General features: G+C 46.1%; 3 protein-coding genes across 3 annotated transcripts in view; 2 read left to right on the forward strand and 1 right to left on the reverse strand.

Annotated features, from left to right (window-relative positions):
- The window catches only part of LOC309562972 (uncharacterized protein), a 581,033-nt gene extending 565,243 nt beyond the window's left edge, over window positions 1-15,790 (forward strand). The window contains 1 exon segment of the mRNA XM_082267298.1: window positions 14,720-15,790. Within this exon segment, the coding sequence (XP_082123424.1) occupies window positions 14,720-15,662 (943 nt within the window). The 3' untranslated portion in view covers window positions 15,663-15,790.
- Window positions 1-21,233, reverse strand: part of LOC309562915 (uncharacterized protein) — a 523,709-nt gene that overhangs the window by 255,966 nt on the left and 246,510 nt on the right. The window lies entirely within an intron of this gene.
- LOC309562779 (uncharacterized protein) overlaps window positions 1-21,233 on the forward strand; it is a gene marked incomplete at its 3' end in the record, with an annotated part of 48,846 nt that overhangs the window by 22,564 nt on the left and 5,049 nt on the right. The window lies entirely within an intron of this gene.

The raw sequence follows: 21,233 nt of genomic DNA on the forward strand, positions 1-21,233 counted from the left end.
CCACATCACCATCACCAACTCCATCCACATCACCATCACCAACTCCATCCACATCACCATCACCAACTCCATCCACATCACCACCTCCAGCCACATTACCACCACCAACTCCATCCACATCACCACCACCAACTCCATCCACATCACCATCACAACCTCCATCCACATCACCACCTCCAACCACATCACCACCTCCAACCACATCACCACCTCCAATATCACCATCGCCACCTCCAATATCACCATCGCCACCTCCATCCACACCACCATCACCAACTCCATCCACATCACCACCTCCATCCACATCGCCATCACCACCTCCATCCACATCTCCATCCACATCACCACCTCCATCCACATCGCCATCACCACCTCCATCCACATCACCAACTCCATCCACATCACCAACTCCATCCACATCACCAACTCCATCTACATCACCATAACCACCACCAATCACATCAGACCATCACCACCTCCAATCACATCAGACCGTCACCACCTCCCGCCACATCCCCTTCACCACCTCCATCCACATCCCCTTCACCACCTCCGTCCACATCACCATCACCACCTCCATCCACATCACCATCATAGCCTCCAACCACACCCACATCACCATCACCAACCACATCACCATCACCACCTCCAGCCAAATTACCACCTCCAGCCACATCACCACCTCCAGCCACATCACCATCACCACCTCCAGCCACATCACCAGGCACATCACCACCTCCAGCCACATCACCACCTCCATCCACATCACCACCTTCACATTACCATCACCACCTCCAGCCACATTACCATCACCACCTCCAGCCACATCGCCATCACCACCTCCAACCACATCACCATCACCACCTCCAGCCACATCACCAGGCACATCACCACCACCACCACCTTCAACCTCATCACCATCACCACCTCCAGCCACATCACCAGGCACATCACCACCTCCAACCGCATCACTATCACCACCTTCACATTACCATCACCACCTCCAGCCACATCACCAACTCCAACCACATCACCACCACCAACTCCATCCACATCACCATCACAACCTCCATCCACATCACCACCTCCAACCACATCACCACCTCCAACCACATCACCACCTCCAATATCACCATCGCCACCTCCAATATCACCATCGCCACCTCCATCCACATCACCATCACCAACTCCATCCACATCACCAACTCCATCCACATCACCACCTCCAGCCACATCACCATCACCAACTCCATCCACATCACCACCACCAACTCCATCCACATCACCACCACCAACTCCATCCACATCACCATCACAACCTCCATCCACATCACCACCTCCAACCACATCACCACCTCCAATATCACCATCGCCACCTCCAATATCACCATCGCCACCTCCATCCACACCACCATCACCAACTCCATCCACATCACCACCTCCATCCACATCGCCATCACCACCTCCATCCACATCGCCATCACCACCTCCATCCACATCACCAACTCCATCCACATCACCAACTCCATCCACATCACCACCTCCATCCACATCACCACCTCCATCCACATCACCATAACCACCACCAATCACATCAGACCATCACCACCTCCAATCACATCAGACCGTCACCACCTCCCGCCACATCCCCTTCACCACCTCCATCCACATCCCCGTCACCACCTCCATCCACATCACCATTAGTGATGGTCTTAACACCCCTCTTTTCGGTTCGCACCAGAACACCTTGAACAGGGAAAAGTTCTAGCAAACATGAGAACTCTACTAAAGTCTATGGGACACGAACATGAAAAATGAAAAGAAATCCTAATTTTAAAGGCTTATATGCAAGTTATTGCCATAAAGTGTATGGGGGTCCGGGTACTGCCCTGGGGGACATGTATAAATGCAAAAAATTGTTTTTAAAAACAATTGTTTTTACAGGAGCAGTGATCTTAATAATGCTTAAAGTGAAAGCATAAAAATGAAAAATTCCTTTAAATATCGTGCCTGGGGGGTCCCCTTATTGTGCCTGTAAAGTGGGGCATCTGTACGATGTATGGAGCCTGCTGCAGCAATACTGACATTTCTAAAGGACAAAATGTCATTTAAACTTGTTCCTGGCTGTAATATATTGTCGGCTCCCGGCAATACAGATTGAAAAAATGGCGTGGGGTCCCCCCCAAAATCCATACCAGACTCTTATCTGAGCAAGCAGCCTGGCTGGCCAGGATGGGGGGGTGATGAGCGAGCGCCCCCCCCCCTCCTGAACCATACAAGGCCCCTTGCCCTCAACATGGGCAGGGTGCTTTGGGGTGCCCCCCAAAGCACCTTGTCCCCGTATTGATGGGGACAAGGGCTGTGGTTGTCGGGGTCTGCGGGTGGTGGGATTAACGGAATCTGGAAGCCCCCTTTTAACAAGCCCCCCAGATCCCACCCCACCCCCTCTATGTGAATGAATATCGGGTACATCTTACCCCTACCCATTCATTCACCAAAAAAGTGTACAAAAAATAAACACAAAAGCCAAGTCCTTTATTAAAAAATAAAAATAAAAAAATAGTGTCCCCCGATGTAAATCCATCATCAATCTTGTCGCCTGCCGCCGAACCCGAAAAATAGGAAATAGATTGGCATGTAACTGCTCCCTATCTCTAACTATCTCTAACATTGGCGTTTATGGGAAATCTCGGTCAGCTTGGTATGACACTGCTCCCTGTCTTAACATTGGAGTCTATAGGACATCTTGGTCAGCTTGGCATGACACTGCTTCCTATTTCTAACATTGGCGTCTATGGAAAATCCCGGTCAACGTGGCATGACACTGCTCCCTGTCTTTAACCACTTTACCTCTGAGTACTGGAATAGTACTGTGGCAAAGTGGCACGTTCCCGTCTGACGACGTAGACCTACGTCGCCAGACTCCTCCCCTGTAGGCGGCACTTGCGCGCCGCCGGAGGCGCGCTCCCGCTGTTTTCATTCACAGCGGGAGTCGGGCCAGGGGAGGAGCAGCGGCGATCGCCGCTGCTCTGCCCCGATTGTCGGGGATCTAGTGTGGAGATCCGCCCGCCTGTGTAAACATAAGCGGGCGGATCTCCTCAGTGACAGGCAGTGACAGATCGGAGTGTTCAGCATAGCTGGACATCCGATCTGTCCATGTCTCACACAGTCACCTCCCCCCCTACACGTCAGTAAGCACCAGGCATACATTAACCCCTCCCTCTCCAATAAAATTAACCCCTTCCCTGCCAGTGTCATTTTTACAGTAACAGTGCATATATATAGCACTGATTACTGCAGTAATATCACTGGTACCCCCAAAAGTGTCAAAAATGTCAGTCAAGGGTCCGATCTGTCCGCCGCAATGTCGCAGTCCCGCAAAAAAAATCGCAGATCGCCGCCATTACTCGTTAAAAAAAAAAAACACCAAAAATGACATAAATCTTTCCCTTTGTTAGTAAACGCAATAACTTTTGCGCAAACCAATCAAAATACGCTTATTGCGATTTTTTTTTTTTACCAAACATAGGTAGCAGAAAACAAATTGGCCAAAAATTAAAAAAAAAAAATTGGTTTTTACATCTTTTTTGGGGGGAATTTCATATAAAAAAAAGTGAAAAATATTGTTATTTTTTCAAAATAAACGCTCTTTTTTTGTTTATAGTGCAAAAAGTAAAAATCGCACAGGTGATCAAATACCATCAAAAGAAAGCTCTGTTTGTGGGAAAAAAAGGACGTCAATTTCGTTTGGGTACGGCGTCGCACGACCGCGCAATTGTCAGTTAAAGTCGCACAGCGCCGAATCGCAAAAAGTGGCCCGGACGTAAGACAGCAAAATCCTCCGGTGGTAAAGTGGTTAACATTGGCATCTATAGGAAATCTCGGTCAGCTTGGCATGACACTGCTCCCTATCTCTAACATTTGGGACCTAGGACTACAACATATCCATACATTTATAAAAGTGTGTTATGCCTGTTCACTAAACTGACTCAACACCCTACCCACTAACTACCTGCCAAATCTCTATTATCACACACTCTACACAGCTGCCGTGTAAGCAGTAGCCTTCTATAGTGTGGGGCATGGACTTAGCCCTTGAGCCATGATTGGCTAAAGCCAGCCTGCCTTTGGCCAATCATTTACAATGTGACTGACTATGACTCTGTCCATTCAGAAAGGGAAGGAGCTGGTAAATTGCATATTTACCGACCCCTTCCTGGTTTTCTCTATTGAGACACCTCCCATGCAGCAGCTGGCAGGAGAGAGGAGGGAGCACAGTGGGGGGGCAGCACAGTGGGGGGGACCAGAGGAGCACAGGGGCCCAGAGACAGCAGAACACAAGTGAACTGGATAGGAGGAGTGTCGGGGGAAGCATACAGAGGAACCAGCTACAGGGGGCAGCTACAGGAGGAAAAAGGAGGGCAGTGATTTCTCTACATGCTGCCCCCCCGCCGCCCCTCCTATCCAGGTGTACAAGGGAGCCGCACAGGCCCCCTGGAGTATAGGGCCCGGTTGCAATTGCAACCCTTGTAGTTATGCCCCTGCTTCACAGTTAGGTTAGCGATCCAGGATACTATAGCTGACTTCTGATGCGATCAGTGCTCATGTAGTGAATCTAAGTGCTCCAGGTAGATACATAATGATTACATTTATCACAAAGTTGGGCTGTCGGACCTTCCATGTGTTGTAGATGAGTACGTTTGGTGACCCGTTCTTTATTAGTGGGGTTATTATAACAAACAGTATAAATGTGAAGATATACCCAAAAAGAGTAAACAAATTATGTTGTGTCAGGGAATGCCTGAACTATTCATTTAGTCAGCTAAAAATTGATCGAATGACCGTGCCTCCAATATAAAAATAATTTAACTGACTTCTTTATTTTGAGTTCATTTTTAGCCAATGCAGAATACAAACAAGATCAATGTGAGCACAGACTGAGCTATCCACACGAGTTTAAGACTTTTTACAATAAGTCACCTAACAGTATACACCATAAATAGTTTTAATTAATAGGTAGACACAGACACTAAAATTTAAATAAAAGTGAGCAAATATAAGGAAAGTCCAAAAATCTGTTATTACTCAAGGGCTGCAATGCAGTAAAAAGTCCACAAATCCCAGTGAAGATAGCAATCAAGCAAAAAGGTCCTCTAAATAGCCATCTCTCCGAGTGAAAAGTGATCCTGGTGCCTGTGTGTCACGTACCTGATCCGAACCTGGAGTCAGTGGCGGCTGGTGCTCAAAATTTTTTTTTGGGGGGGGGGGGGGGGGCGCAAAAAGAAAAATGTAATTGGTATTGCTTTGCGGCAAAAAACGCGGTAAAAAAATTGCGTGACTTTGAGGTCATGGTACAGGCATGGCACAGGTGATGGTATAGGCATGGCACAGGTGATGGTACAGGCATGGCTCAGGCATGGCACAGGTGATGGTATAGGCATGGCACAGGTGATGGTATAGGCATGGCACAGGTGATGGTACAGGCATGGCACAGGTGATGGTATAGGCATGGCACAGGTGATGGTATAGGCATGGCACAGGTGATGGTACAGGCATGGCACAGGTGATGGTATAGGCATGGCACAGGTGATGGTATAGGCGGCATGGTACAGGTGAGGGCACAGGTCGGCTTCAATCACTTACCTGCTCTCCTCCTGGGCTGCCTGCGAGACGTCCACGGCGCTGCTCCTCTCCTCGAGTCCTCTTCTTCTGACGGCAGCGGGATTCCGGGAACCGTCCATGGCGCTGCTCGTTTTGTCCTCTTCAGTCTTCTGGTCTTCCGATCGGTCCGGGCGGCGGGAAGGAGATCGGGCGGTGACGGTGCGTGACTGACGCACGCACCGCCCCCATTGCGACGTCAGCGGGGTCAGCAATCAGATGTCCTGGATGATGATTGGTCCAGGCTGGAGACTGGACCAATCACAGCCGGGTATAACGAAAGTGGGGGTGTCCTAGCGCTATGACCTGCGCCCAGGTTACGCCCCCAGAAGGCAGCCAATCGGCGCCTCTTCTGGGTGGTAATCCCCACCCCCCCCCATAGGCCGGCGAACGCGACACCCCTGGAAGTGGGACAGGGGACAGGGAGTGCTGTGCCCAAAGTAGCACGGGTTGCTGGTTGGGATGACCAGATGCAGGCAGGAAACAAACTTGTTGTGAAGTTCCAAGCAGGTCTGGAACACTTTGGCAAGCCAGGCAGTAACAAGGTACAAACAGGAACAAACTTGGGGAATACTGGAGCGAAGTCAGGAGCCAAGCCGAGGTCAAGTATTGGAGAAGACAACAGGAATCCAAGAGCAAGCCAAGGGGTCAGGAGCCAGGAGAAGCAAGTCAAACAGTCCGAGTCGGCAACAGGAGGTCAAGATCAGCAGGTTTACAAGGCACAGGGAACACGGGAGGCTGTTGATCATCCAGCAACTAGTTGTTGTGGTTGCTGGCTTTAAATAGGCCGTTTGGCGCCAAGCGCCATTACGCACATTTCGGACTGCGTTTGCCCGTGTTTGGGCGTGCATGCGTATTCGCGCCAATGTGCGAATTCGCTGATTGGCCAAGATGTTGGCAGTACCCTGACACTGTGGGAAAAAAAATACCAGTACACCATGACCCCCAATTACAATGTGATCATGACCGTCATAATAGATTAACACTCCAGCGCAACTCCTTCAAAGCACTTCCAGTATCAAATCTCCAACTTGCAATGCCAGCAACCATATATGAACAAAAGAAGGAATGCCCACAATAGTGTAAACCAGCCAAACACCTTGTTGCTTAAAGTCTAGTAAAGTGCTCCCCTTTACATGCATTTCAAAAGCAGTTATCTGTGTACAGGCCAACAGCTGTACCGATCGGCAAATATGACATGCTTGATGATGTCATTGGCCCTTCCCTACGCATTTCGTCAAAGGCTGACGTACTCCCTAGAAACAACCTTCTGAGAGAAAGCGGAACAGGGATACTCCCTGTTTTGAAGTGCCAAGGGACCCAAATTCAAATCCTATGGATTTACAGGTGAGGTAACAGGAGGAATTACATGGAAAACATCTTGAACAAAGGTCTTGATCAAAGAATGGGAAGCCAGGGGTCTCTGGAACCTTATCAGATACACAGAAAGCTGACCCTTGGTGGCGCCAAGGCTTGAAGGCTGGCCCAGACCCATTTCCAAAAAGGAGAGGATTCGTTCCCACAGAAATTTAGTTGGATAAAACTTTCTTGCCTCACACCAAGCGAAGTATACCTTTCATATGTGATGGTAGACCTTATGAAAAGCTAGACTACCTAGTTTTAACAGCGTGGGAATCCCTGATTCAGATGACTCTATCGCTCACAACTTAGGCTTTAATAGCCATACCATTAAACTCATCAACTGTAAATCAGGTGGTAAACCGGTCCTTGAGACAGAAGATGAGGACAATCTGTGAGAGCGCATGGAGTGTCTAGCCAGGAGTTTGATCAGGTCAGACCATATGTCCATGTGCTGGTTCAAAGCTCTCAGGATAATTAGAATTACCTCCTAATGCCTCGTACACACGCAACGGTTATCGGCCGAGCGATCGGCCGACTTTTGTCCAGTGTTGTTGTGTTGGTTGAAATGTGCTCTAGACTGCACACAAATTTTCTCGGCCAATAAAAAACAACTTCAGAAGTGATGTCATGTGCTGGTTTACTTTCCGTGTGTTTTTTCTTCTCTGAGCATGCCCAATCTTGCTCATCAGATTTTTGTCTGCCGAAATCTGTACTGACTGACGGAAAATCGGCCGTTGTGTTGACGGCCAACAAAAATTTTATAGCCTGCACACCAGATTTTATTCGGCCGAAAAGTCGGAGTCGGTTGTCGAAAGCATCATACTAACAAGCCGAAAATCGGCCAATCGGACGTTGGCCCAAAATTCACGGGAAACTATCGATGCGTGTGTATGAGGCATTAGTCACAGAGCAAACAAGGAAAAAGTTTTAGGGGAGGCAAGGCTTAACAAGAACAGGAGACAAACCTGCCCAGGTTTTCGTTGAAGCTGAATGCCAAGAGGTCAACATCTTGCATCCACAACCTGTGGCACAGGTCCTGGAACACCTTTGGGTAAGGAGACCTCTTCCTTGGATTCAGTGCAAGCTGAGGATTTCTGCCTGCCAATTGTCTATGCCTGGTATGTTAACAGCAGAAAAGGCTGTACTGTGAAGTTCTACTCCAGGACAAGATAATTTCTACCTCTCTTGCCATGGTGAGCTGTCAGTAGCAAGGTGGGGTCTCCCACAGATTGAGATATGGAGAATTTAGAGGCCAAGTCAATACCTCAAACCTGCTCTGTACCTCAGACTATTCTTGAACCATTTTTGCAGTGTGATGGGGCACATTATCCTGCTAAAGGAGCCACTGCCATCATGGAATACCATTTCCATAAAGGGGTGTACTTGGTCACCTACAATGTTTAGGTAGGTGGTTTATGTCGTAGCGCTACCCCCTAAAGAGCCACTGAGTTTTGGTTCCCCTTATAGTCTTCACAGCCAGGCAACACACATTTTACCACTTGCATCCAGACAAACCCATAGAAGTAGTCCATGGGTTTGGTTGCTAGGATTTATTTGGGATTTTACCTTGGATAGGTTAAAAGGGGTTATGGGATGCCCAACTTAATGACGAAAAATGAGGACAGCTTCCTTCTCTGGCACACTGCAACAATAGATACTTGGCTGTATTCACACCAGAACAGCAACAGTCTTTAGCAAAGTAATCCCCTCCTCTGAGTTTGATGCCCTTGAATGGATTTTTAGCAACGTCCCAACTTGTAGGAGCTCTCAGTCCCCTAATAAAAAAAAAAAAAGTCCACCTGGCTATAGTATCTGTTCCCAAGGCAAGGGATTGGGTAAGCAATAAGCTGTTCCCTGAAGACTTGCCAAGAATGTGCATCTAGCAGACTTCTCCCCTATAGGCGCAGGGACTGTAGAGGTACTCACACTGTCGTTGTCCTGAAACTATGGACAGAAATGCTTTCAGGCCTTCTACTAGGCTGGCTCATTTCCAGGATATGCAGGCTGTCCTTCCCCAGTGGACTGAAGCTCCCTCTGTCAGCTTTCTTCCTTCCTTCCTCCAGCCTTGAAGCAGAACCCTGCCTTCTCTGGAGGCCTCCTCCTTCATCAACCTTCCATCTTTCACCCAAATCCTTTTCTGGCCAGGCTCATTAATAATTATAGGCTTTTTCAGCCGTCCTGAAAAAATGATGCAACAGGCTAGTGCATTATGCTGAAATTTCTGTGCAGGAACTCAAAATGGTACTCATTAGTTTGTATGGCTCCCACGTGCTTGTATGCATGCCTGACAACGTCGGGGCATGCTCCTAATGAGATGACGGATGGTGTCCTGGGGTATTTCCACCCAGATCTGGACCAGGGCATCTCTGAGCTCCTGACTAAACTGAGGTGCAACCTGGTGGTGTCAGATGGACCAAAACAGAATGTCCCAGAGGTGTTCTATTGGATTCAGGTCAGGCGAGTGTGGGGGCCACTTAATGGTAACAATTCCTTCATCCTCCAGAAACTGGCTGCATACTCTCACCACATGAGGCCGGGCATTGTCGTGCACCTGGAGGAACCCAGGACCCACTGCAGCAGTGTAGGGTCTGACAATGGGTCCAAAGGTTTCATCCCAATACCTAATGGCAGTCAGTGTGCCATTGTCTAGCCTGTAGAGGTCTGTGCGTCCCTCCATGGATACGCCTCCGCAGACCATCACTGACCACCACCCAACCGGTCATGCTGAACGATGTTACAGACAGCATAACGTTCTCCACGGCTTCTCCAGACCCTTTCACGTTTGTCACATGTGCTCAGGGTGAACCTAATTCTGGTGTTCAATGGCAAATGCCAAACAAGCTTCACGGTGCCGGGCCGTGGGCACAGGGCCCACTAGAGGACATTGGGCCCTCAGGAAGTCTGTTTCTGATTGTTTGGTTAGAGACATTCACAGCAGTGTCCTGCTAGAGGTCATTTTGTAGGGCTCTGGCAGCGCTCATCCTGTTCCTCCTTGCACAAAGGAGCAGATACCGGTCCTGGTGATGGGTTAAGGACCTTCTACAACCCTGTCCAGCTCTCCTAGAGTAACTGCCTGTCTCCTGGAATCTCCTCCATGCTCTTGTGCCATCCGGTGAGGGGTTGAACTGCCTGTGCAACCTCTATAGGGTCCAGGTATGGCCTCATACTACCAGTAGTGACACTGACCCTAGCCAAATGCAAAACTAGTGAAAAACAGTCACAAAAGATGAGTAGGGAAAAAATGTCAGTGGCCTCCACCTGTAAAACCATTCCTGTTTTGGAGGTCGTCTCATTGTTGCCCTCATTGTTTCATTAACACCAAAGCAGCTGAAACTGATTAACAACCCCCTTTGCTACTTAACTGACCAGATCAATATCCCAGGAGTTTCATTGACTTGGTGTTATACTCTGAATAAAAAGTGCTCCTTTCATTTTTTTGAGCAGTGTATATGAATCTCCGAATAGACAAAGTAACGAATGTCAACGAACGTGGAAAAAAAGTTATAACGAAATTTAATAAAAGCATTTGTTTCATTCAGATGAGGTCACACGATGTGATAGTAGTTGGAGTCCAGGGGGAATTAATACAATTTTCAAATTCTTCCGATAATTCGGATTCAGATAACAAACGGATCTGAAATTGGTTAATTCAGATGCACATGACGCCAGTCGATATTATCCAATAAGCCAATGCCATTTCTCTTGGTGGGTTGGACTAGCATCGGAAAATATTGAATCCGCCCGATTCGTATCTGTCTGAAACAAAATTCTTCAATGAACGAATGCATCCAAAAGTAAACAAAAAATTTCCAGCGTGCACATATCTAATCAGTGTTATTCACGTTACCTGTCAGTGATCCTAATATTATAGCTGATCGGTGTACAGTACATACATAAAACTGCACAAGATGTGTTCACAATACGAGACGTTTATCGAGGCTGCGGTTCCTCTGACCTCCACAAGGTGGCGATCTCACTTCTACCCAGTACAGGAAGTCTCTATGGTAGACAGGAAGTGATGTCGGGTACAGACAGGAAGTGATGTCAAGTATAAATAGGGATTACAGCCTGAGAGGTGAGTCGGGAAGAAGTAGAGAGGAGATCTTGCTGGAACTGGCATAAGATCTTATTTTTGATTTACACAGATTAGGGTTGGGAGTTCTAGAGGATCGGTGAGGCTCCAGGGAAGTCCCCAAGGAGAGCATAGGTGATGAGGGAGACAGACAGCAGGAGGTCATGGGAGAAGTGGAGGGGACGGTTTGGGTGATATATTGAGACACGTTTGCTGATGTAGCTTAGGACAGAGTTATGGATGGCTTTGTATGTTATTGTTAGTATTTTGAATGTTATTTATCAGGTGAGGCCAGTGGAGGGATTGGCAGAGAGGGGTGGAGGACACTGAATGGAGGCCAGTGGAGGGATTGGCACAGAGGGGTGGAGAACACTGAATGGAGGCCAGTGGAGGGATTGGCAGAGAGGGGTGGAGGACACTAAATGGAAGCCAGTTGATGGATTGGCAACGAGGGGTGGAGGACATTGAATGGAAGCCAGTTGATGGATTGGCAACGAGGGGTGGAGGACATTGAATGGAAGCCAGTGGAAAGACCGGTAGACGGGGGTGGAGGACACTGAATGGAGGTAAGTGGAGGGATTGGCAGAGGGGGGTGGAGGACACAGAGCCATTGGTAAGGTGGATGAGTCTGGTAGCAACAATCATGATAGACTGTAGGGGGGATATCCTCCGTAGAGGTCAGCCAACGGAAGGAAATTGCAGTAGTCAAGACAAGAGATAATCTGGGAGTGAATTAGTTGCTTTAAGGTGTCATTCGTTAAGAAGGGGCGTATTTTGGAGGAGGAGAAGATGTATACAGGAATGAGAGTTTAGGGAGAGAAGACATTATTATGGAAAGAGTGGTAGAGGGAACAGGTTACAGGGAGGACAGAGTAGTAGTCAGTCTGGGAGAAACAAGCTGGATGGGGAAATGCAGATAACCTTCAGTTTGTCAGAAGCTCTGTTTGTAGATGCCCTCTTGTTTGTGTTTTAGAAAAGTGCCGTGTTTAAAGTGAAAGGGCACTCATTTTAAAAACTATTTATTGGTCTACAGGGAAACCTTTATAGATCACATGACCAATGATGATGGAGGAAGATCAGGGTCATATGACCAAGAGGATACTAAACCTAACCCTGGAGATTATCTACCTGCTGACCGGAGAGGTGAGGAGGATTCTGGGAGGTCACATGACATCACTCTTATCTCTATTAATAAAACACAGCCCTGACCGGAGAGGTGAGGAGGATTCTGGGATTCTAACATAATATTCCTATTGGTTCTCCAATACAGAGATTTCCTCTTCTGAAGTCAGGTGATCATATGACCATCACAGTGCCTCCATGTGACTCCCTAAAACCTGAGAGACACAACATGAAGAAGATTCTAGAAGTCACCAAGAAGATGATGGAGCTGCTGACAGGAGAGGTGAGCGGTGCTGGGAATTCTGGGACATTATCCAGTAACAGACAAGGGATGTGTCTGGATGGTGACTGTATCATTGTGTGTGTCAGGTTCCTATAAGGTGTCAGGATGTCACTGTCGATTATTCCACGGAGGAGTGGGAATATTTAGAAGGACACAAGGATCGCTACAAGGACGTCATGATGGAGAATCAGCTGCCCCTCACATCACCGGGTAAGAGGAGACTTTATTGTAAAGGAGAGAGCAGTACGGAGGATCCACCTAGATCCCCCATCATCCGATAAACACATAGAAACAATGTATTCAGTCAGTGTGTGTGTTTCCTACAGATGGACCCAGTAATGGGAACCCACCAGAGAGATGTCCCCGTCCTCTGTATTCCCGGGATTCCACACAGGAAGGTCACACCATCCCTCACCATCATCAGGTAGATGAGGAACAATCATTGGTAGTTATGATTTATACACAAGCATGTTTGTCACAATAAAAATTGTATTATATATTCAGAGTGGAAACCTCGGGGATGATAATATTGTTGTTAAAGAAGAGTTTACAGAGGAGGATGAGGAGTATGGTGTGATGAAGGAGTTTTCAGAAGGACACATGGATGTTACAATGAAGACACCTAATAACAAGAACCCACAAGAAAAAGATCCCCATCTTCGGTTTTCTTGGGATTCCACACAGGAAGATCACAAGCATGCAAAACTTGATCAGGTAGATGAGGAACAATCACTGATAGTATCATTAGGATCTGTACATTATCTGCATTGTTACCATTGATGTCATTTTTATTATATAATCAGAGTGGAAACCTGAGTGATGCTAAAGTTGAGGTTAAAGAAGAGTATGAAGAGGAGGATGAGGAGTATGGAGTGATGACAGAGCTTTCTGAAGGACACAAGGATCTCTACAAGGACATCACAGTGGAGTCAGCTTATAACAGAAACCCATCAGAGAGATGTCCCCGTCCTCTGTATTCCGGGGATTCCACACAGGAAGGTCACACCATCCCTCACTGTCATCAGGTAGGTGGAGTTGAGGGTCGGGAACATAAAGTGATTGAACACTCTAACATGTGGAGACGATGTGTGGACTCTACAAGATGATATTTTCTATGTGATCTCACATCATAAATACTTCTATGTTACAGATGTTATTTTCTGCCATTCTGTTGGTTTAGGATGAAGATCTGATGAACATAAAAGTTGAGGTTGAAGATCTAATGAACATGAAAGTTGAGGATGACGTAGAAGACACGTATGTGAGGGATGATCAGCAATACACGGAGGAGGCTGGAATGATGAGGACATTCATAGAGGAGGACACTTCTACAGAGATCAGCACAGGTGACCCATTATATATTCTTCTCTTATCTCTGCTCTGTTACTGCACACTGATTGGTCCAGAGTAGGGCGGGAGCTGAGTGATATCAGATAATAATAGGTTGATAATGGTCCCCTCCCTGTACTGATACCCGTCCTGGGGTTCAGCTGGCAGTATTAGGTTGTGTGTCACTCCTAGTTAGAGTAGCAGAGATATGAGAACACAGATTGAGTCTTTCTTAGGTTGGTCCTTCTTCTTCTTCCAGCAAACTTATAGCTAAATGTTACCATAAAACTCTGTTTTAGTGTTTCCCCTTATCCAAATGAGACGTTTAATACTTATCTTTCCGGGAGAAAACACTGCTGCAAGCTTCCTCCAGTGCTGAATATCACCAGAAGCCTAGACTTATGGTCACTTGTTCTGTGCTAAAGGGTCTTCAAGTCAGGACTTGTCTATCGGAGATTACATGACCCAGTGTCTAAGCTTGTGGTTGTGTAAAGAGCATGGACCTCCCAGTCCCCATTGGTTCCTGCTCTTCTGACAAGGCTGTGTAAATGTAGAAGTGATCTGGGAGGAGGACCAAAGGCCCTTTGACTGAAGAGGGGGGAGAGTCCCAGCTGGTTGGGACATCCACAGAGAACATCTGCTCACTCATATCTACCTGATCCAGATGGAATCTTGATGGAAGTGAACTAACCCTCTCAGATCTATTGACGATGTTTTTATATTTTTACAGGTAAAACGGAAGATGAGGACATCCCACAAGATAGCACGGAGGAATCTGGGAAACGTTTTTCACCTAAGTCCCGTCCTTCTCACACGGGTGAAAAGGTATACGCCTGCTCCGAGTGCGGGAAATGTTTTCCACGAAGATATGACTGTTATGTTTTACATCAAAGATCTCACACAGGGGAGAAGCCATTTCCCTGCCCTGAGTGTGGAAAATGTTTTACGATAAAATCAAACCTTGCAAAACATCAAAGAACTCACACAGGTGAGAAGCCGTTTCCCTGCCCTGAGTGCGGGAGATGTTTTTCACAGAAGGCCCATGTTGAATCACATATGAGATATCATACGGGTGAAAAGCCGTATTCCTGCCCTGAGTGTGGAAAATGTTTTACAAAAAAATCAGACCTTGTAAAACATCAAAGAACTCACACAGGTGAGAAGGCGTATTCCTGCCCTGAGTGCGGAAAATGTTTTTCACAGAAAAATTCTCTTGTTACACATCAAAGATCTCACACAGGGGAGAAGCCGTATTCTTGCCCTGAGTGTGGGAAATGTTTTTTTCTCAAGTCCCATCTTAACAAACATCTGAGGTCTCACACAGGTGAGAAACTGCATTCCTGTTCTCAGTGTGGAAAATGTTTTAGAGAAAAAAATTACCTTGTAAAACATCAAAGAACTCACACGGGCGTGAAGGCATATTCCTGCCCTGAGTGCGGGAAATGTTTCTCACATAAATCGCATCTTAATGCACATCTGAGGACTCACACGGGGGAAAAGCCATATTGCTGTCCTGAGTGTGGAAAATGTTTTACACAAAGATCAGGCCTTCTAACTCATCAAACAATGCACACGGGTGAGAAGGCATATTCCTGCCCCGAGTGCGGGAAATGTTTTTCACAGAATGCCCATCTTAAAATACATCAGAGAATTCACACGGGTGAAAAGCCATATCCCTGTCCTGAGTGTGGAAAATGTTATCCACAGAGATCGGACCTTGTTAAACATCAGAGATCTCACACGGGGGAGAGGCCGTATTCCTGCTCTGAGTGCGGGAAACGTTTTTCACGCAAGAAAGATTTTATTAAACACTGTAGGTCTCACACAGGTGAGTAGACGTGTAGCTTTTTAGTGTAGAAAAAGCCCTTTAGGAAAGTCCAATCTTACTGAACATCAAATATGCTACACATGAGAAATGTTTTCCTGAGCCGGGTGAGGGAAGTTTTTATCCACAAAAATAAGAAGTTGTCCCACATCAATAATCCCACACGGGTGAGAAGCCGTATTCCTACCCTGAGTGCGGAAAATGTTTTTCATAGAAATCCTACCTTCTTAAATGCACACAACCCTTGAGGTGTATTCGTATCCTGAGTACGGGAAAATGTCTTCTATATGGATCATATTTTGCCGTACATCCGAGATCTCACAATGGGAAGAAGCCCAACTTGATATACATAGTTACATAGTAGGTGAGGTTGAATAAAGACCATAGTCCATCCAGTTCAAAAACACGGGGCTGAGCGTTCCTCTTATCATGGAAGAAACACTTTGAATCCTTTAGTAAGATTACCTTTCCTCATAAAGTTCTGTCTGACCTAATTTGGGAGGAGAGAATATTACTGTTTGTTGAGTCCCTCTAGCAGTGTAGTCTGATCTCCCCGGCTCATCAGCAGAAGCTTCATAGATAGGCATCATTGTGAGAGAGAATCTAGACATGGATGAGGGAGAAGTGGAGTTTAGACTACATTACAAGACTGAAAATTTCCTTGCAGTAGTCATCAGCCTGCACAGGCAGCTTCATTTACTTGGAGAGTGCCACCTGCTGGCTGAAAGTGGAAAATATGACATTTCTAGATGTAACATTTATATATGTAGCCGATAAAAATGCAAATATAATCTTAATTTTGTGTTTTAGTAGTTTTGTCTTGTCTTGTTGGAACAGCCGACTCTTCCGCTTCTCATAAATCTCAGGACGTCTGTAGTATACTCCAATGATAAATCCGTAGACCCCCCCCTATATCATTCCTCCCATAATTCCTCTTCCTTTGTTTTGTATTAATGGTGGATGCCCCTACGTGGGCAACTGTTCTGTTGTTGGATTTTTTTTCTATTCTTTCTCGTTAATAAAAGAGTGCATCCAAACGGCAAAACTGGCGTGGACTATACTCACTGGTGAGAGCTACACTGAGCTAAACAATCCACCAAATATCACAATATGCACACCTACAAATGCTATCTATTCTTTACTAACTGAAGAAAATAACAATTCATCTCAGTGCAATAGGGAGAAACTAAAAGTGATTTAACCTCTGTTATAGCTGGTCCACAATTTCCTTAGTGAACAGGACTCCCAACATTAAATGATCACTGGAAAAACGTTCCTGATCTTGGCAGTCTCTCTCTTACTCTTATAACATTTTTATATGTAGCTGATAAAAATGAAAATATAATCCTAATGTTGTGTTTTAGTAGTTTTGTATTACCGGCCTGTACTTGTTGGAACAGCCGACTCTCCCCTTCTCATAAATCTCAGGACGTCTGTAGTATACTCCAATGATAAATCTGTAAACCCCCTATAGCATTCCTCCCGTAATTCCTCTTCCTTTGTTTTGCATTAATGGTGGATGCCCCTGCGCAGGCAACTGTTCTGTTGTTGGATTTTTTTCTTTATTTCTCGTTAATAAAAGAGGGCAAACAAGCCCCCAAATGGCACAACTGTCGGGGACTCTACTCACTGGTGAGAGCCACACTGCGCTAAACAACCCCCTAAATGTCACAATATGCACACATACAAATGTTATCTATTCTTTACTAGCTGAAGAAAATAACAATTAATCTCAGTGCAATAGGGATACACTAAAAGTGATTTAACCTCTATTATAGCTGGTCCACAATTTCCTTAGTGAACAGGACTCCCAACATTAAATGATCACTGGAAAAAATGTTCTTGATCTTGGCAGTCTCTCTCTTACTCTTATAACATTTTTATATGTAGCTGATAAAAATGCAAATATAATCCTAATATTGTGTTAAGTGGTTTTGTATTACCGGCCTGTACTTATTGAAACAGTCGACTCTCCCCCTTCTCATAAATCTCAGGACGTCTGTAGTATACTCCAATGATAAGTAGGAGTAGGGGTATAGGATAGACCCCTGTATCATTCCTCCCGTAATTCCTCTTCCTTTGTTTTGTAATAATGGTGGATTCCCCTGCGTGGGCAACTGTTCTGTTGGATTTTTTCTGTCTTTCTCTGTAATAAAAGAAGGCATACAAGCCCCCAAACGGCACAACTGTCGTGGACTCCCTTCACTGGTGAGCGCTTCACTGAGCTAAACAGCCCACCAAATATTACAATATGAACACCTACAAATGCTATCTATTCTTTACTAGCTGAAGAAAATAACAATTCATCTCCTTACAATTGGGATATACTAAAAGTGATTTAACCTCCGTTATAGCTGGTCCACAATTTCCTTAATGAACAGGACTCCCCACATTAAATGATCACTGGAAAAACGTTCTTGATCTTGGCAGTCTCTCTCTTACTCTTATAACATTTTTATATGTAGCTGATAAAAATGCAAATATAATCCTAATGTTGTGTTTTAGTAGTTTTGTATTACCGGCCTGTACTTGTTGTAACAGCCGACTCTTCCCCTTTCTCATAAATCTCAGGATGTCTGTAGTATACTCCAATGTTAAGTCCATAGACCCCCTATATCATTCCTCCTGTAATTCCTCTTACTTTGTTTTGTATTAATGGTGGACTGGATACCCCTGTGTGGGCAACTGTTCTGTTGTTGGATTTTTTCTGTCTTTCTCTGTAATAAAAGACGGCATACAAGCCCCCCCAAATGGCACAACTGGCGTGGACTCCCTTTACTGGTGAGCGCTACACTGAGCTAAACAGCCCACCAAATATCACAATATCCACACATACAAATGCTATCTATTCTTTACTAGCTGAAGAAAATAACAATTCATCTCAGTGCAATAGGGATACACTAAAAGTGATTTAACCTCTATTATAGCTGGTCCACAATTTCCTTAATGAACAGGACTCCCAACATTAAATGATCACTGGAAAAAATGTTCTTGATCTTGGCAGTCTCTCTCTTACTCTTATAATGGATCTTTATTGTTGTTTCATAGGTAGAGTCCTCCTTTCAGCTTTTTGCTGCAGGCCTTGTGTCTAAAGAGTCTGTAACCCCACCCAGTTGTATTCTGCATGTAGTGTATAATAAACTATTGGAAGGGATGTAGCACCCTCTAGCCTGCTAGTTGTATATTTTTTATTTTTGTTTGTAGAATAGGTTGTTAGTGTAGGAAAATTCAGCTTGGCTGAGAGCCAGGCCTAGGTTAAATCTGGGTCAGGATTGAGTGACTCGGGGAGGCAGGGTGACTCAGCAGGTAGCTCTTCTTGTGCCTCACCTTGTATTCTGGAACCTTGGAGAAGCTTCTAGATGTGGAGGGTGGAAGCCAGGAGGAGCTGCTTGGCATATTTATGAGGTCCTGACCAATCCCCGGCAGAAAGGGGCTGGAAGGGGGCCTGTTTACCTCATAAATATGCATAGGTCATGCCAGCAAGGGTGGAAGATGGAGATGGAGTTTTGAGGAAATAGTCGATGGCCCTTGATGGTTTCCCCTAGTCTGGGGGGAAGGTGACCTTAGGCCTGGGGCTCGGCGGCTAGAAGGTTCCCCCACAATACACGGGGGGAAACCCCTTCCTGGAGGCACAGGAGCAAGGAGAGAACAGCAGGAGAGAGTAGGAGTCAGCATGTATGGGAGACCTCCTGAGGAGTCAGCCAGGTGGGCTGGTGAGTGTTTCAGTCTGGAGAGAACTGCGGAGAAGTAAGCCAGGAGGGCTAGTAAAAGGGGCAGCTGCAGACAGGCGGGTTGGCATTGTTCCTGCCTATAACTGTTGCAGTGCTCTTGCCAATTCACAAACAGTGTGTCAGCTGGAGTTGTGCAAGCAAGTGTGCTGAAGGAAGCAGAGGAGTGTATATAGATTGTATATAGGAGAAGTTGTCCCTGAAGATGTTTGATGTCAAGTGGGCATCCCATAATTTCCCTATCCAAGTACTAATCCCTCAATAAAACAAAAAAAAAACAAATCACTGGACTGTTCTCTGACTCTGAGGTGGCTGTGAAAATTTGGTGTGCCTGGCTGTGCAGGGTGGGGGATTCCTTTCTACTTGCTGCTCCTTAGGGGGTATGTTACAGGGACTATATCCAAGAATTTGCGGATTAGAATAGTATCCATAGCAGTTTGTAGCATGGCTTTACGAAAGGTAGTTTTTGTCAAACTAACCCGTTACCCCTAACTAAAATCTAGTGGAACCAATTGCCTTCATAAGTCACCTAATTAGTAAATAGAGTCCACCTGTGTGTAATTTAATCTCAGTATAAATAAAGCTGTTCTGTGAAGCCCTCAGAGGTTTGTTAGAGAACCTTAGTGAACAAACAGCATCATGAAGGCCAAGGAACACACCAGTTAGGTTATAAAAAAATCTCCCAAGCTTTGAACATCTCATGGAGCGCTGTTCAATCCATCATCAGAAAATGGAAAGGGTATGGCACAACTGAAACCCTACCAAGACATGGCCGTCCACCTAAACTGACCGGCCGGGCTGGGAGAGCATTCATCAGAGATGCAGCCAAGAGGCCCATGGTAACTCTGGAGGAGCTGCAGAGATCCAGAGCTCAGTTGGGAAAATCTGTCCACATGACAACTATTATTCGTGCTCTCCACAAATCTGCCCTTCATGTACAGTGGCAAGAAGAAAGCCATTGTTGGAAAAAAAAAAACCATAAGAAGTCCCATTTTCAGTTTGCGAGAAGCCATGTGGGGGGACACAGCAAACGTGGAAGAAGGTCCACTGGTAAGATTGCTTTTCTGCCCTGCTTTTCTTCAGCAGGGACAGGGAAGCTGGTGTCAGGATGCCAGGAAACCAGACCACACGGGATGCAGGTAAAATAAAGCAGTTTATTGGAGAAAACAACAATAATCGCACAGCAAGAGTGAGGAAGAGGGAGCAGGAACAAGCTGGGGTCAAGTCCAGCAGTGGGTAGTCATTCAAGCCGGGGTCGGGTCCAGAATTGGGTAGTCTACCAATGCCAGGTCATCGGGCGATGTGGGTCGAGAGCCAGGAGAGTCATCAGCCAATCCAGGTCATACACGGAGGAACACGGAGAACAGAAGGCTGCTAGCAGGGATGCACCTTGGAGCAGAAACACAAGGGCAAGGACTGCAACCCAACAGGTGATAGAGATAGTCAGGTGTGCAGCATCATCAATGTGCGATGCCCAGGCAGCAGGAAGCGATGATGCATTCAGAGTCTATAAGAGGCAGCAGTCTGCACATGTCCAAGATGGCTGCCAACAGGAGAGCAAGGTAAGACCTTGGCAGCTGGTCAGAGTTGATAGGAAGATGGATGGAGCCAAATACAGGGAAATCTTAGAAGAAAACCTCTCAGAGTCTACAGAAGACTTGAGACTGAGGCGGAGGTTCTCCTTCCAGCAGGACAACAACCCTAAACATACAGCAAGAGCTACAATGGAATGGTTTACATCAAAGCATATTCATGTGTTAGAATGGCCCAGTCACAGTCCAGACCTAAATCGCATTGAGAATCTGTGGCAAGACTTGAAAATTGCTGCTCACAGACGCTCTCCATCCAATCTGA

This window comes from Pelophylax lessonae, assembly GCF_965119305.1.
Source record: "Pelophylax lessonae genome assembly, chromosome: 9".
NCBI classification, from domain to species: Eukaryota; Metazoa; Chordata; class Amphibia; order Anura; family Ranidae; genus Pelophylax; species Pelophylax lessonae.